The following is a 15934-nucleotide window of genomic DNA, read 5'->3' as shown; positions in this document are numbered from 1 at the left end:
TCAGTGCTCTCAGACTAGCGTCAGACATAGGAAATTCACTGTAGCACCTTGCTGCATGTGTACTTCTGACTCCATCCACGACAGTCCATCTGGCCAGGTACCAGATGGACCCCCCTGGTCTTTGTGACGGTCACGTGGTGACAGGAACCCAAAGAGGGGTCCACACACATTGCCTGCTGCCTTTACTTCATGTTTTCAGGCTGCTTGTCTACTTGTCAAGGGCCCTTCCTTACTGCTCTGCGATGGAATGCTTACCCCCATTCTAGACATGGAGAAACCAGAATAGAAATTCTGAACCATTTGCTTAGAGTCTTAAGTTAGAGCTAAGGTTAGACTCCAGATGCCCATCGTGAAAAATACTGTGTTGGGTTGACATTTATGAACTGCTTAATTGCCAGTAAATAGATATTAAGACCTGTAAGGCTAGGTAAAACGAAAAGTCCATGCAGAGGCTGGGTACCGAGAGGTGCATCTTGTCCTTCCTGTTGTGACACATGACAGAGTGAGGCTTCAGGCTCTAAACAGAGTCTAAGTGTAAACTAGAGCCCTGTCATGGGTAAATCCAAACTGAGTAAAAATAGTTCAGTCAGATGTCTAGAACAGAATTCAAACTGTTTTTGAATCTATACTAAATCTTTCTATAAAGAGTTGATGCTCTTAAGGTCAATATTTAGTGAATATGCAGAGCGTCCTAAAGTGTGTTGGAGGTTTTTGCAAGAGAATAATTAGCTATGAAACCATTGGTCAAAAATGTAGTGTTTTCGAGGAAGACCTTGAGATTCAGGTTGCAGAAAATATGTCACGTAAGAAGAATGTAATAAATTTCTAGTTTCGCCCATTCTGATACCTAAAATTCTCCCGAGCAAAACATTTTGTTCTTTTACATCTTTTGTTGTAAAATACAAATTAGAATTTTCAAATGATTTTAAAAAATAGACTCCACCAAGAAATGTATTCAAAAAGAGAGAAGATATTTTTTGGACCCAGTATGGTGCTGATGTTGCTTTTCCTGGATGAGATGAATGCTATCTCCTCATTTACACAATACGACCAACAAAATTCCCCTCCTTGACAGGAGCACAGAGAGGTCTCACGTGCAGGTGCTTTCTGCTTCAGCCTCAGAATCTGCTGCTTGGCTTTGGAAAGTCCTCTTTCAATATTATGTAAAACATAGTTGTTATAAATGAACACAAGGGCATCAAAGAAGGAAGGAGCCTCTGGGCCTAGGATAGACCCAAAGGATGGCTTTCGTAAACACGCAGTTAATTGAAAGGAGGAAGGAGAGAGGAGACAAAGCCAGTAGTCTTCCCTCTGGTTTCGACATGGAGCGCCAAGGAGTGTTATCCAGGGTCCTTCCTGGTGACTGAGGAGTGCTCATGGCCCATCTCTAAGAACCAGATCAGATGTGCCCCTCTCCAGGAGTTCCCTGCCCCAGAGTGGGATGCTGTGCAGCGGCTAAAAGCTTGGCTTCCGCCAGAAAGAAATAACTTAGCCCCACATCGTGTTGACACTCACAGTCCCTGGGTGAGGGAAGCCTGCTCTGAGCCCAGGACCAGTGCTGAGCTGTGTGGTTCCCGGTGATTCTCTGCAAGGGAAGGAAGCCCAAACCACACTAGGACAGCAGCTTCCCTTCAGTGCTTTCTCACAAAGGATGGATAAAAATTTAAACCTGAAAACCAGGTGTCCGGTAGCTTATCTGTTTTGCCAAGTAGCATCCAAAAACACTGGAGTCATAAGCCTTGCTTGTGCCAGGAGTCTGCAGTAATCACCGATCTCTGGCAGCTTCTCTCCTTCCCAAACAGTTCACACGACAGTGAGTCCATTCACAGAGATGATCACATTTCCCCATAAGTGGTAGAGCTGAAAGTTCTCCAAAGCTTGGAGCTCACGTCACTGTGGAGCAGCCATTCCAATCAAGGTCCTTTGGCCTGTATCGCTAGCCCTCAGCTGCTGGCACTCTGACTGCCTTCTGTGGCACCCTTGGTCTTCTTTCTTGGTAATCCAAGGAATTAAATGGAGGGTCTGTTATGTTGAGGAATCAGAATTCTTCATTTAAAGATCTGCTTTCTTGCCAACACAACACAGGGCCCATCCCTAGTCATTTTTCATGCCAGGACTATAATGGAGAGAAAGTGTCACTGAAAACTGGTGCCTGGCCAGCTTCGAGTGGCTTTGAGTGCCTTTTAGTGTGTGAATGGCCACACGCTGACATATAAGGTCATCAGCCTCCATCATCCTTTACACCAGAAGACTCTTGGTTACTTCAGGTGTGTGTTTTCAAGAGTGAGTTGCTGTTTCCTGCATCTCTCATGAGGGCAGATATTTCCTCTGCATCCCTGGCATGTATATTAAGCATCAGCTCACTGCCTTTTGCATGCTGGTCATCAGAGAACGCTCAACTAAGGAGATCTCCCAGTGGGGTTGATAGGCTATATCCTGCAGAGCCGTGGGATTGCATGGTTAGGGACTGTCACGTGCTCAGAATACTCAAAGAATGTGCGATGGGCTGTCTCAACACCATCTCTTACCAGCCTGGCCTTCCAGCCTGTTTCTTCATCTTTGTAATGAGGATCATAACAGCATTTTGTGTAAAAGTGAGATGATTCCTGCAAAACCCTTAGGTTCCGTCGGACCAGCAGGAAGCATTCAGTAAGAGTAACTGTCATCATCACCGTCGTCATCGTCATGAGACGGTCCTTGTTGGTGCTTTGACTGTGTAATCAGGCTGACGTTGGGGGCAAGGCCCCCCTCCTAACTGCTCTCCCTTCCCAGGAACTTGCTCTGGCACGCCTAGACCTTCTGCAGTCTCCAGACAGGCAGCCCCTCGTGTTATAAAATCCTCAGCCCAAACAGTCTTACTGTGGCTATAAATAAAAATTCCTGCTGCGGAGAGTGCAGCAGCTCTGTCAGAAGCAGAGCCGGCACCAGCCAGATCCTAAAATAAACTCCGGGCTGTGGTGAAGTGGTGTTTCTGTTCAGCGGCCAGCTCTGCCTTTCTCCCTGCCCATATGAATAAATACGAACTTAAAGGGCCTGGAAGTATTTCTCTGGGGAATCACTGGAGACTGGACTTGTTGAAAATGGTATGGTATTGAGCCCGGAGGCGGCCCTCCCTCTGGAGAGCTGCGGAGGGGCACTGTGCGCTCTCTGGTGATTAGAGAGCAGCCCCTTGCATCTCCCCACCCCCTTGAAGGTACTTTTAAGCTTGGCTCTTGTCCCAGCATGACTGCATAGCTCGAATACCAGAGCTGCTCACAGGCTAGGAGGGAGGCGGGTGGGAAGGGCGGGGCAGGCCAGGACGCTTTGTTCGAGAGAAGCCAGACCTCCTTCCTGTCTCCTTGCTGGCCGCCCCGCTCCTCTGGGGTCCACACCCCTGGTGGCGTCTGAGCCTCCTTCCCTAGCCTCCCACTGCAGACCTGCACCTGGGCAGCGAGTGAAGCCGGTCTGGCCCTGCCACACTGAAAACTGAGACACTGCTGTGAGTCAGGCAATGTTCTAGGCACTTTAATTCATGCTAATATTAGAATCCATTCCTAAATATTCCCTCATCACTAAGTATGTGTTGGACCCCTATTAAACGCCTCAGCCCTGTTATTTAGAGTGGTTCCCAGATTGGTATTTTGGAGAGCACGGGAGGAGAGCTGACATTGTTACATGCCAGTGCTGTGCTCGGCACCTACAGGGTGTCATCTCATTAAATCCACACAGAGGCCCTCTGAGAAGAGTGCCATTGTTTTCATCCCCATTTTACAGGTGAAGAAACTGAGGCTCAAGAACTTAAGTCACTTGCCCAAGGTCACACAGGTAGAAAGAGATAGGCCGGGACCCGAGCCCAGGTCCCTGTGACTTGAGAATGCGTCCTCTTAGCAGTTACCTGTGTCCCATCTCCCAGAACAGGCAGGCATGAGTGGGAGCCTGCCACCCCGAGCGCATTTCGTGGTCACACAGAAGCTGTTCGTGTGTGTGTCCGGTGCTCAGTGACTTTAGGGCCTGCCTTAGTGCTCGTGTGTGTACATGGGGGGCGGTAACGAGGACAGAGCTGGGACTCCAGAAAGAGCTGGCCTTTGTCTTAGTCCATTGGGGCTATTATAAGAAAATACCACAGACTGGATGGCTCATAAACAACAGAAATTTATTTCTTAGATCGGGGTGCCTGTGTGGTTGGGTGAGGGCCCCCTCTTCTGAGTCAGAGCCTTTTTGTTGTATCCTCACATGGCAGAAGGGCAAGGCATCTCTTATGAAAGGCACTAGTCCCATTTCTGAAGGTTCCACCCTCGTGATTTAAGCACCTCCCAAAGGCCCCCTGTCCTAACCCCCTCATCTTTGTGGGTTAGGATTTCAACATCTGGCTTTTGGAGGGACATGAACATTCAGGCCATTGAACGTGAATCTTAGACTCAGCGGATTCACGGACAAGGGAGAGGTATCTGTTAGCAGATTTCATGGCACTGCCTCCATGTTGGGAACGAGCATCTGCCAAATCTGAGAACTGAGCTCCCGCCTGAGACTGAGGTCACTGCCTGAAGCAGTGGTGTGGGGGTTCTCAAAGTGGCCCCCCAGGGACAGGCCGTCCCTTCCCTTGGCTGATGGGCTCCACTCACTGTCTTCCACGGACCTTCCCAGCCAGTGGGAGAATCTCACTAGTGGAAGAGCATCCTCCAGAGATGAAATGGAGGACCCCAAAAGCCCAACACTTCAGCCTGCTGCCATCCCCAGCAAGGCCCGGGGTGACCACCCCAGGTCTGGACGGTTTCTCTGAAAGGCCAAAATGTGGCACCTGGCTCGTGCTGGCACTGCGGATGCTGAGGTTCCACAGCCCTCGGGATGGGAGCAGCTGAGCTGGGGTGTTGAGCCAGTGGCCACTCACCCAGCTTTTCTAAAAAGAAGGGATGTGAACAGAACTTCACTTCTAGCAGGAATCCAAGCCCTCAGTGTCGGTTGGTCAGACTGTATGTTGGCACTTCTAATTCATTTGACCCTGTATGAGGGTTGGCCTTGAGTTTGTAAGTTAGATGGGGAAATAAACCGCGTAAGAATGGGGAGGTACCTAGGGCAGTGTCCTGGATATAAACCAACAGCTCCTGGAACTCGCGGGGGTGAAAGGGCCTTGGCCTCACCAAGGAGGGACAAGGACCCTGGTCCGCACAGCCGGGAAGGGGCTGGCGGCAGGCAGGGCAGAGGGAGCGCTTGCTTGTCCCTTGAGCTACAGCAGCTCTTTGTCCAGGTTAAAGTGTAGCTTTGCAACGCCGCTGAAAGATAGGGGTAGTTTTAACCTGTTAGTTTAAAATTGCGTTGCTTCCTCCTCCTGTTTTTTGTCCATGGGTTCCAAAAATCCCATGCCAAAATGCAGAGGACCTTTGAGTGAATGTGCACATTTGTGTTGGGTTTGACTTTTGTCAAGTTTCAGCATCTATAGTGGGCAAGTGAGCCTGGCGAGGCCTTCAGATACTGTCCCTTCCACACGCTTCTCTCCCATTTCCCTGTGACAGCAGCGTGTTGGCAGACCCCTCGCAGGACATGAAGACGTCGTCGGATTCTGAGCCTGGTGGTCATGGTCCCAGAGCTCCTCAGGCCCTCCTCCCGCAGCATAGGAAGCTGTGGGCATTGGCTGTCGCTTCTCAGCCTGACCTCAGATTTCTCTCTCTCAGTGAGAATTTGGGAGAGTGTAACCTTGCAGCTCTGAGGTGACATCAGAGGCGTCACAAGATCACTTCATTTGTTAAAAAGAAAGAAAGATTGGGGAGGAAGAGAAATGAACTCGTAGAAACTTTTAGTGTTTGGATAGCACAATTCTTCCAATGATTTTTAAGGCTTATGCCCTTCTCTTCCGAAAGGATTTGAGGTGGATTACACTATTTAAAAGCCTGCAGTGTTTGACTTTGAAGGGATAAAACTGAAGAGATTTGTCCCAAAGATGCAAAATAGGTAAATATGACTAGGTGTCATGTTGAATTTAGCCACAAGGTTCCCAAAAGGACCAAAGGCGTAGACTGAGTTGTGTGGGTTTAATTCTCTGACAAAGCAAAGGACGGGACTGTACAGCGTGTGGGGCTCGCTGTCCTTTGGGGGCACCCGCGTCCTGCTGTTTAGGCTCTGAGGATGACACTAGTCAGGCTTCAGGCCGCTCTCAAGGGAGGACGCGCTGGGTTGGGGACCTCAGGCCAGAGGACCACGGGGGTTGGTTTGGCCTGGTCAGTGGTCCTCGTTAGAATTACTGTGAACAGCCTGTCGCAGCTCAGCTGAGTTAATCTAACTGCTTTTTCTTTTGTCTGTTTTCTTCTTCCCATCCTCTCGTTTTTGTGTTTGTTTTCCACTTTGATTCTGTAGTATAAATCTGTGTTTAGGTCCTACTCCCAGGATTTCGTGCCTCACAACCAAGCTTCCGTTCCACCTTTCCTTCCGTCTACCTCCTCTTCCTCTCCACATTTCCCACCTGTGCACCCGTCTCAGAGCTCTGACTTAGTGGTGCCAACTGTAGCCAGTCCGCCTCCCAGCACCGTGGACGGGCCTCTTTCATCTTCTCAGGAGAGCAGCTTTCATGGGAACACTGTCTGCCTTCCTTCCGAAACCTCTTTCACTGACTCGCCCCAGACGCCTTCGGTGAGAACTCAGCACACACCCGCTCCACATGGGGCTGCACGTTCTGAGAAAGCGGTACCACTGTTCCTCCCTCACTAGCAGTCAGGTCTGTCGCTGGCAGGTGCCCATTAGCAGCGTAGCTGGATTGAGGTCTCTGGAAGGTCACAAGGGGAAATGGTAGCCTGTCTGTTTCCAGAACAGAAATCGAACCTTCTATATAGAATTCCCATCACAGTAGGGATCTGATTTCTACAGAAGGAGAGTGACCATTTAGAGACAGTTATCATAAGCATACGATAGAAAATGCTAGTTTTCTGTTTGGTGGTTTTTAGAGAAAGATACAAACACCTTTGGAAGCAAGGTCCAAAGATCTCTGACAGAGACCAAAGGCAGTTGTGTGTTTCGTTGCATGTGGTGCTGAGGACGGAGGACCTGCTTTCCTGTCTGTTCAGTGGACTGAGTACTGCATCTGGGCACGGGGAGTTTCCCCCACAGGTGGGAGCAGACGTGGACGAGCAGGTGGGGCAGAGCAGACGCAGGCAGGTGGGGCCCAGCTCTCCAGTGTGTTGCGTGGTCTGGATGTGTTGCCTCTCCCTCCACAACCGCCTGCCCCCATACAAGGGACTCCTGTGGTCCTCAGTGCAGCAGAGTAGGGAGGTGTGCCTCCAGGACAGTCTGAAAGGCCCTTGACATCTTTGGGGAAGAAGGAAACATGGGTCCCCTGTGACACAGAAGCAAGAGGGGCAAACGCAGCTTTGTTCTCTGAGCCTGGGGGAGCTCCCCAAGGAGAACCAAGTGCTCGCTGTTGCCGTCTTCTCTTTCTCATGAGAGGAGCATCCTGGTCAGGGCCAGCCCGTGGGCTGCCCTCTCTGAGCGTGTGGGCCGGCTAGAGGGCCTGTCCCATGTGCGTCTCCTCTCATCCTGTCTCCCCCAGAGTGAACACGCCAGTGAGGAAGCTGGTGAGGGTGAATATGTCAATCTGTATTCCTCTGGCCAGAGCAGCGAGGAGCTGGCTCCCTCTCGAGGAGTAAGTAACCTCGGGGCTGCCTCGTGCATGTGGCCTGGCCTGGCAGGGGTTGGGCCCCTGCTTCTGTCTGGCTGAGCCTCCTGGTCACTAGTGGACTGGGCCCCCTGCAGCTGTGCCAGGAGCCAGCTCGGCTCTGCCGGGAGAGGACGTGGCTTCCTGGTGGCCGTCTTCCCTGCGCTTTCGCTTCAGTGCGTGTGGTGCTCCTTCAGCCTAGCCAGTGGGTCTTCTGGAAATCTTTGGGAGCAGCCTGGCATTGGCCTGGCCACGAGTCCAGTTGCTCTTGGGGATTTCTTCCTTCCCATCTCCTAGTGTTGAGCTCCATCTTGCGTCCCTCACCCAGAGGGAGGGACTCTTCTCTCCAACACTGAGCCTTGCAAACCTTTGTCTCCTCTTCCTCCCCAGTGTGCTCCTTCACTCCTCCATTAACTGCTTCCAAGGAAGCTGGCGAGCCTGGCAGGTAGCCCCTGCTGTGTTTATGCATACCTCCCCGTCCTGAGAGAGTGGGGACTACCTGCCGTGGCCACCCTGTTTTACTCTGTCCCGACTTGACACAGTTGAGGTGCAGCCATTCTGTGGAGCAGTTGGCTTTCCAGGTTTTGCTACTGCAAAGCATGAGCAAGTTCAAAAACCTCAAAAGTACCCGCCCTCTCCCCCCCACCCCAGTCCTGGGCAGGACGAGTCCCTTGAGCGTGGGTGCCATGAGGACTCCATCCTCCCTAGTGATTTAGCTCAAAGGGCTGATCATTAAAAAGGGCAGCCCATTAAAAGCATGGTCACCTGCCATTAAGATGGTCCCTCAAGGGGATCCCCATAGGATCTTAGATGTCCACGCAAGGCAAGCCCCACATCAGGCATTAGCAAGTTGTAGAACACTGCAGAATTTTCACTCCAGTGGGATTACACCCTGTCCCTGGGAGCTAAGCTGTTTCTCCCCTGGTGTCCCCACCTCACCTGTCCCCTCTGGTGACCTGTGCCCCTGGCATCATCCAATTCAGCCTCCACACAGTGGAGTCCATCCCAGACTGGCCTTCCATGGCTTCCCCCTCTATCTGTGACCACATTCAGTGCTGACTTCTCCCCCTCGGAGCCCTCTCCATGATGATGTTCCATGTATTCGTGTTGCCCCCTTCTCTGCCGTGGCCTCGCTGGCAGACCAGGGATGCCGGAGGGCCGTGTTGTCACTGAGTGGGGTGGGCCCAGATTCCCGGAAAGAAGCAAGGCTGCTGGAGGAGGAGATGGGGTTTGCACGCGTGCGCTTGAGCAGCTAGACCCTCTGGACTTGGAACTGGGAGGCGAGCGAGCACTGCAGTCCTGAAGACCCTTTAACTGGGACGTCAGAAAAGTTTGCTGCACCCCAGCGGTGCACAATACTTGAGGACACAGGTTTTGGAGGTGGACGACCCTGGGTTTGAGTCCAGGCTGCAGCCTTCTAGCTGTGTGGTCTTGGGCAGGGCCTTTAACTTATCCCAGCCTCTGTCTCTCCGTGTGTGAATGGGCATGACGACAGCAGCTAATGGATAGGGTCTTGCTAAGGACCCAGTGAGAAGAGCTTTGCAAAGCCCTTAGCACAGTGCCCAGCTGAGCTTGCCTGAGTAGTAGCGACTGTGACAGCCCTTTCTTCCAGGAGGTGGCTGGAATGGCTTCATCGAGGTTGGCAGCTGACAAAGGTCATAAGCAGTGGCACTTTTCACTCTTCTCAAAGGCAAGATGCTAGTCTGAAGAGGGCCTTGTGCTTCCCGTGTAATGAGCCGCATCCATGGTTAACTTGTTCACATCTCAGATTGCTCTGTAGGAACTTGCACTCAGAAGCCACTTGCAGGCAGGAATTCTGGGGAGCAGATCAGCCCCAGCCTGGGGCACCTGTCACACATCCAGCGCTGACTTCTCTTTTCAGGAATCACCAGCTGTGAAAGATGGACATCCCAGAGATCCTCCATCAGTCGGCGGTGCATCGGGGAAGGAAAGCAGAGACGGCGGGGAGAGGTAGGAAGGGCCCGAGTGGAGCTGGGACCCCCAACAGCAGCGCACCAGCCCCTGCCGGCCTGCACACCCGGCCTGCAGGCACTGTGTGTCCACATTCTTGCCTTTTTTGAGTCTCCAAATTATACGTGCTCAGGGTAGAAAACGTGGAGAGTACAGAAAAGTGCAAGAAAAATCACTAATGATGCCACCCCTCACAGGCCTTCATCCTAACATACAATCTGCCGTTACTTCTTGATTATCCGTACACGTATTACCCACCTTAAAATTACCCACGATGGTTTTTCTTTTTCAAATCCTAGGCCAACCTTCCTTAGCCTCTTGTCCAAGTTCAAGTGCAATAGGGAATATAAAAGATCCCCCCCAAAAACCTTTTATTATGAAAGTTTCTAGATGTAGCGTGTACATTATGTTGCTAAATCATTTGGAAGTAAGTTACAAACGTGACAGCCCCTAAGTACCTCAGTGTGCCCCCTGAAAACCTTAAAACGCCTATCTGAGTACAATGCCATTATCACACCTAAGAAAATTAATAATAAATTCCCTCATATCATCTGATATGCAAACCATCTTCCAGTTCCCCACTTCTCCCTGAAATGTCTGGTAGAATTTAATTTTTTGGAACCAAGCTCAGTCAGGAGTCATCATTGCATTCAGTTGTATGTCTCTTTAATCTCCTATAATGTTTTTCAATATTAGCATAAGTCAAACCTGACCAGCTTTAGATATACATAGTAAATTTCTCCAGTATACACTCAACAAAATATAATGTATAGGGCCCGCAAATCAGCACTACCACCTGCACCTTGTGTTCACTTCACCTCGTTCGTGCCGTGTTCCACACATTCAAGCTTTTCCTCCCTCTTTAGACCGAGGTTCGGTTACCTCTGGGGTCCTGGTTGCAAAGACAAGCGGTACCCAGTGGTCATTGCCAGCCTAAGCATAAATGTTTGGAGAGGTGGTAAAAATAGCAAGAGATAGAAAGAAATTAGGAAGCACTGATAGGGGCCCCTTGAAGCGGGCTGCCTACCCACTGCTCTGTCTGACTGAGGTTTCCCCAAGTGTTAAGTGATAATGGGTTTCCTGGTTTAACACCTGGTGTCAAAGAGCGTCTGTGCCACATGACAGCTGCTCATGGGTTGTGTCTCTAACTTCATTGGACCTGAGAGTGCCATTTTCAGAGTTCAGGTGGTCCTTGGAAAAGAAGCAGAAGGATGAGCACATTGACTGGTTAGAACAATCACTAGGATGTCGTCCTCTTTCCATGCAGGCTGATCACTGACAAGACGTGTGGCAGAGACCCTCCCAAGGGCCACATATGGTCTCGCTCTGGCCCTTCATGTTGTCTTACCGGAGGCACTAAAACTTAGGTAAAAATGTGGCCTATGACCACAAGGCCGGCCAGTGCCTCCCAGGCTCCATCATGAGGGTCATAAGAATAAAACGAGAATATGGGGGATGGCAAAGTGCCCACAGACCTTTGCACACAACCACACATCCCCCAAAGTGCCAGCATCCACCTGCCCCTGGGATGCCCCCTAGCCACCCTGCACACACCCTCTGTCGGGTGGTTCTCTCCTTGTCCCCCTTCACAAGCAAACTCCTACTCAGCTCTTCAGTCTCAGTTTGTCTGTCCCATCCTCAGGAGGCCTGCCCTGCCCTTTAGACTAGGCTGGGTCCCTTGCTTGTGCTGCTGCTGCCCCGGCTGCTTGTTTTAACATCTGTCTCTCCTGCCAGACCCCGCACCCTGAGGACAAGAGCTGGTCTCCCTGGTTCATGGTTCTCCTCAGTCCCATGGAGAAATGGCCCTCGGGAAAGTCTTGGGGCGTGACGTTCAGATCCTTGCTAACGTGTTCTCCTGTCCTGCTGGCCCTTTGCTGTTCCTCCCCTTGAATGCTGACTGTCCACACAGTGGGCCTCCACAAAGATGACTGAGACCATCACTTGGTTAAATAGCTCGATGGAACCTTCTTGATCTTGCTTACCCTTCCATTTACAGATGGAACATGCAGAGAGAGCAGGAAATCTCCCAAGGTCACACAGCTCATCAGAAGCAGAGCTAAAAGTCCCAGCTGCGTCCTGGCTTCTGTCCACTGCTCAGACCCCCCATGGTGGGCCTGGGAAGCAAGTCTGGGCTGCCCATTACAGCTGCAATCCAGGGCAGACAGGCTCAGAGGAGCAGTTCTCTCATGCGGTTCTCGTGCTCCGGCTACTCTTCCTCGGCCTCCAGGCATCTTGGAGCCCAGGGCCTGTTTGACGCTTGCAACACAAACCACTTCTCCTTCCAGGGCCTCAAAGTCACCAGATGCTCCAGAGTCAGCTCAGTCGGAGGAGGAAGTAGACGAGCTGTCCCTCATCGACCACAATGAAATTATGGCAAGGCTGACACTCAAGCAAGAGGTAAGTCCCTCACAGGCCTTAATTTTGCTGAGTCTGGCCCATAAGGAGGGTGAAGGGGCTTTGAGGAGAATGTAACCTTGAAGTGTGTCAAACAGAAAGACCTAAGCGAGGCGTTGAACCCCTGGGTGCTCGCCCCAGGCTCTGAGCTCTGCATCTCATTTATCCCGGCCCAATGCCTAGGCCGTCATGGCTGTGAAAAGATGCCGGGCAAATGGATGAATTTGAGAGTGTCCTGTCCCCTTTGCTGACACTTCTAGAGAGTGATCTTGGGCATGTTATGTAACATCTCTAAGCCCCAAACGATGGGACTCGGCGAGTGTTGTGAGACTGGAATCCATGGGGGTGCTCAGCACAGACCCCATGCGTGCTGAGCCCTCGTTAGTGTAAGAAGTTTTTATGTTGTTACTGGTAGATAGCCCACTGTAGTTTGAATGGGGAGACACAAGCCGACTAAGAAATTTCAGGCCTGGCCACTGTGGCAGCTCCGTCCTGTGCCTTGTCAGAAGAGCCTCACTGGTAAAACAGTCCCAACCCTGTCAAGTAAGAGAGGGCAGCCTGAAAGCTTGCGTCTCCCTCCTGCCGTGCGATTCTGGACACACAGAGAGGCAGCCTAGTAAACCAGCCTTGCCCACCCCCAAGGAAGTGGCCGTGTTCCAGACACCCGGACAAGCAGGCAGGCACTGCCCTTGCGCAGTGCTGGGCAGGCTGAGACAGCTGGCCGTGGCAGAGCAGGGGAAGGCAGGCAGGACTGTGGGCTCCTCTCTGAGAGAAGTTATGATTCATGACCCTGGCCAGAAATTTCTTCGGAAATATCAGGTCATGGGCATAGCCACCCCGCCCCCAGCTGGAAATCCAAGACGCTTTCAGGATGCTGCAGTCCAGGGCTGAAAACCCTGGTGCCCTCACGACGCAAGTGCGTCCCCCAGAGTGAGTGCTGTGGCCAGGAGTGGCTCGAAGGCTGTGGGTCGTGTTCCCTTCAGAATTAGAGTGAGGAGCGTTGCGGCCCCAGGGCCAGGCCTAGTGGTGTGCAGCCTGGCCTGCCATTCCTGGCCCCGATAACAGCTCTTTTTGTCTCCAGGCCGGGTTTGTGGGTTCCAGCCTCTGTTTGCCCACGTGGACATAGACCTGTTCTTTAATTGGCAGGCAGTGGTCAGTGGTCATAGTAGCAATGTGAGGTGTAATTGAACATCTTTGTGATGCTAAGAAGGGCTCCCTGGGAGAACCCGGGACGTTACGACAAGTGACCTTTCCTTCCATCTGGGGAAACGCTGAGATTTAGGGCAGCTTGCTGCAGTTTTAGGAAGATGAATGTACTTAGAAATAATCCTGCCTGCCTCCCCATGGGGTCCCACCATTCCCAGCATGTGAGAACTTCCCTCCTCACCCCTCTGGGTGAACAGAGGTGAACAGAGACAGATGGGACTGACGCAGTTGTGTCATTAGAGCACTGTGTCCCGGCATCTGGGCAGCTCCCAGGGCCAGCTACCCCCAGATGATTTTGGAGCTATGCCCGTCTGCCAAGCACAGAGTGGTGGATGTGCTGGGCGCACAGACTTGGCCTCTGTAGCTGTGCTGCTCTCGGGCTAAGGGAGAGCAGGGGAAAGGAGACTTGGGGTCCCACAACACAGCGTCTTTGTCATCCCATCCGTGCCCATGACTTCCTGAACCAGCTTTCTCACAGCTGCATTCTGCTTCGTGCGCTCCTTTGCTGTTGTCATTGCAGGGTGACGACGGGCCAGACGTCCGTGGAGGATCTGGAGATATCCTACTGGTCCACGCTACTGAGACAGACAGGAAAGGTACAGCAGGGCTGTCTGCAGTGGCCCTTGTCCATGTCAGAGCTCACTGGATCTGGCTGGTCCTGCTGAAGCCGCAGCATCGCTCGGCCCCACCACACTCTCGTCTCCCCTCCCCCAGCCCTGAGCAGGTTGGAATGATGGTCCTGGTGCTGTTGAGTCACTGTCAGTAGAGCCCACCCTGGGGGACAGGTGGCCTGCATTCAAAGCCAGGCCCTCTGCTTCCCGCTCTGAGTCTGTCCTCTGTTGGGGCAGGGTGCTGATGGCCCCAGGACCTACAGGACCTACTGCCAGTGCCAGTGCCCCCGCAGCTGGGCCCAGCCTCCCCCCACACTTGTTCTTTTACATTTTTAAAAATTATTAAGGAAGTAATGTAACAACAATGTTAAAGTAAGTTGTGGAAGGAATTAAAACACCCCAATCTTGAAACGCTAACCCATCAATTTCATTTCGTAGATGACCTCGTCCCTATGTTTTCACAGCAGATTTCCCAAAGTATGTTACACAGAATGGTTCTGGGAATTGTTAAATTATGGAAGGTAGTACAAGATAATATTTACCTTGCAGAAAACTTGAATAATAGAGGAAAAGAAGAAATGGCTCCCACAGACTCTCCGCAGCCACTGTTTTGCCCTCCAGGGTTTCTTTTCCCTTGGTTTCTTCTGATTAGGGCAGAGCCCAGTCCTGGAGACTTTGAGTTCGAATCCTGGGTGGGCCATTCACAGGCTCGGGCAGCCGAGGGCACGTCCTTTCCCTTCCCAGCCGCCGCTGTGTCCGCTCTTTGAAGAGGTTCACATGCCCAGTGGTGGTGGAATTACGGGAGCCGACATGAAATGTGCCTGCACGAAGGAAGCGCTCAGGAGGCGTTCCTTGTCTTCCTTAGAAACAGCCCTCGCTCTGCTCTTCTGCAGTAAACCCTTCTCCATGCCAGGCAGGTCAGAGCTCTTTCCTCAGCCAGGCATGAGGAACAGTTTCCATTTTTGTCCAAAAGTGAAGGGCTGAAGTGGGAGCTGGCTCCAGTCCTCAGCTCTGAGCAGTGAACTCCACTGTCCTGCCAGGTGCGGCCAGCTGTGGCCAAGGCCAAAGGGAGCCCTGCTCAGGAACCTTCCAGTCCATGCTGACTGCCTGGCCAGAGCCTCTGCTGCCTGCTGGGGCTTCTGCTTGGTTTTATTAATGGAAAGATTCTGAGGCTTCACAGAACCCAAGTCATTTGTACCTGGGATGGATCATTGAGGCAGAGGCCCTGGGCCACACAGCAGGCTCCCTGGGCAGCTGGCTTCCTGTGGACCAGAGACCGCACCTGCGGCACTACGACTGGCAGGCCCTGCGGCTCAGGGGCTTGCAGACGCAGATCTGATCTCCAGAGGCAGGAGTTAGCTTGTGCTGGACCCGTCTCTGCTTCCGTGCCCAGCTCCTCTTAGACAAAAGTCTAAACTTGACACTGAGCTGAGGGGTGGGGCGTGGGGTCCAGGAAGGAGCCTGAGCACAGTCCTGTTGGACCCTGCTGCGATTCCAACCTGGGAGCCTCCCTCACAACACCTGCTCCACCAGCTGGGCCCAACCCCACAGAGACTCCAACTGCAGGAGCAGGTGTCCGTCGTCTTCTCGTTGTCCGGGGAGTGATCGGCAAGGACGGGGACAGGAGCCAGGGCTCTGCCAAGCTGTAATGCTTAGCTGGAGAAGTGGGGCTCCCTGAGATTCCTCCACCCACGGAGTTGGGGGCAAGTGAGAGAAGATAGGGCACAGGGGTCTGTGTGCAGGGAACAGAGGGTAAGCACTGTGTGCTGCTCAGCCTCACAGTGAGGGGCGCAGACTGGAGCGGATCAGGACTTGAACCTCAGCTCCAGCACAGAAGAACTCTGAAGTTCACAAGCTCGGCCAGGTCCTTTGTCTTGGGGAGTGTCCTGCATTTAAAACAATCCACCCCTTTTTTCTTTAGTGACAGTGACTGCATGTTTGGGAGGGTGCGTCACAATCGCAAATAAACGGGATTGTTGTGATTCTGGAAAGGCTGGGAATCCCTGGCTGGAATCAGCCCTTCCAAGGGGAAGGAGGGTGTGGGTGGGAACTGCCAGCCCGAGTCCCACCCAACTGCTGGTGAGGCTCCTCCCTGTGGGCCTGGCCCTTCCCTGGCCCCTGAGCATGCACATGT

General features: G+C 52.3%; 1 protein-coding gene across 32 annotated transcripts in view; it reads left to right on the top strand.

Moving 5' to 3' along the window:
• The window catches only part of RAPGEF1 (Rap guanine nucleotide exchange factor 1), a 142039-nt gene that overhangs the window by 113438 nt on the left and 12667 nt on the right, over nucleotides 1–15934 (top strand). For 13 of the 32 annotated variants that reach the window (XM_070251957.1, XM_070251949.1, XM_023629177.2 and 10 more), the window contains 5 exons: nucleotides 6328–6600; nucleotides 7514–7606; nucleotides 9501–9589; nucleotides 11875–11986; nucleotides 13710–13785. In XM_070251957.1, the coding sequence (XP_070108058.1) occupies nucleotides 6328–6600; nucleotides 7514–7606; nucleotides 9501–9589; nucleotides 11875–11986; nucleotides 13710–13785 (643 nt within the window). The remainder of the gene's footprint in view (nucleotides 1–6327; nucleotides 6601–7513; nucleotides 7607–9500; nucleotides 9590–11874; nucleotides 11987–13709; nucleotides 13786–15934) is intronic. The other 19 variants (XM_070251969.1, XM_070251965.1, XM_023629180.2 and 16 more) reach the window with 3 other exon arrangements.

This window comes from Equus caballus, chromosome 25 (genome assembly GCF_041296265.1).
Source record: "Equus caballus isolate H_3958 breed thoroughbred chromosome 25, TB-T2T, whole genome shotgun sequence".
Taxonomy (NCBI): Eukaryota; Metazoa; Chordata; class Mammalia; order Perissodactyla; family Equidae; genus Equus; species Equus caballus.
The sequence above is the reverse complement of the archived record's forward strand: the minus strand, read 5'-3'. Positions and strand labels throughout refer to the sequence as shown.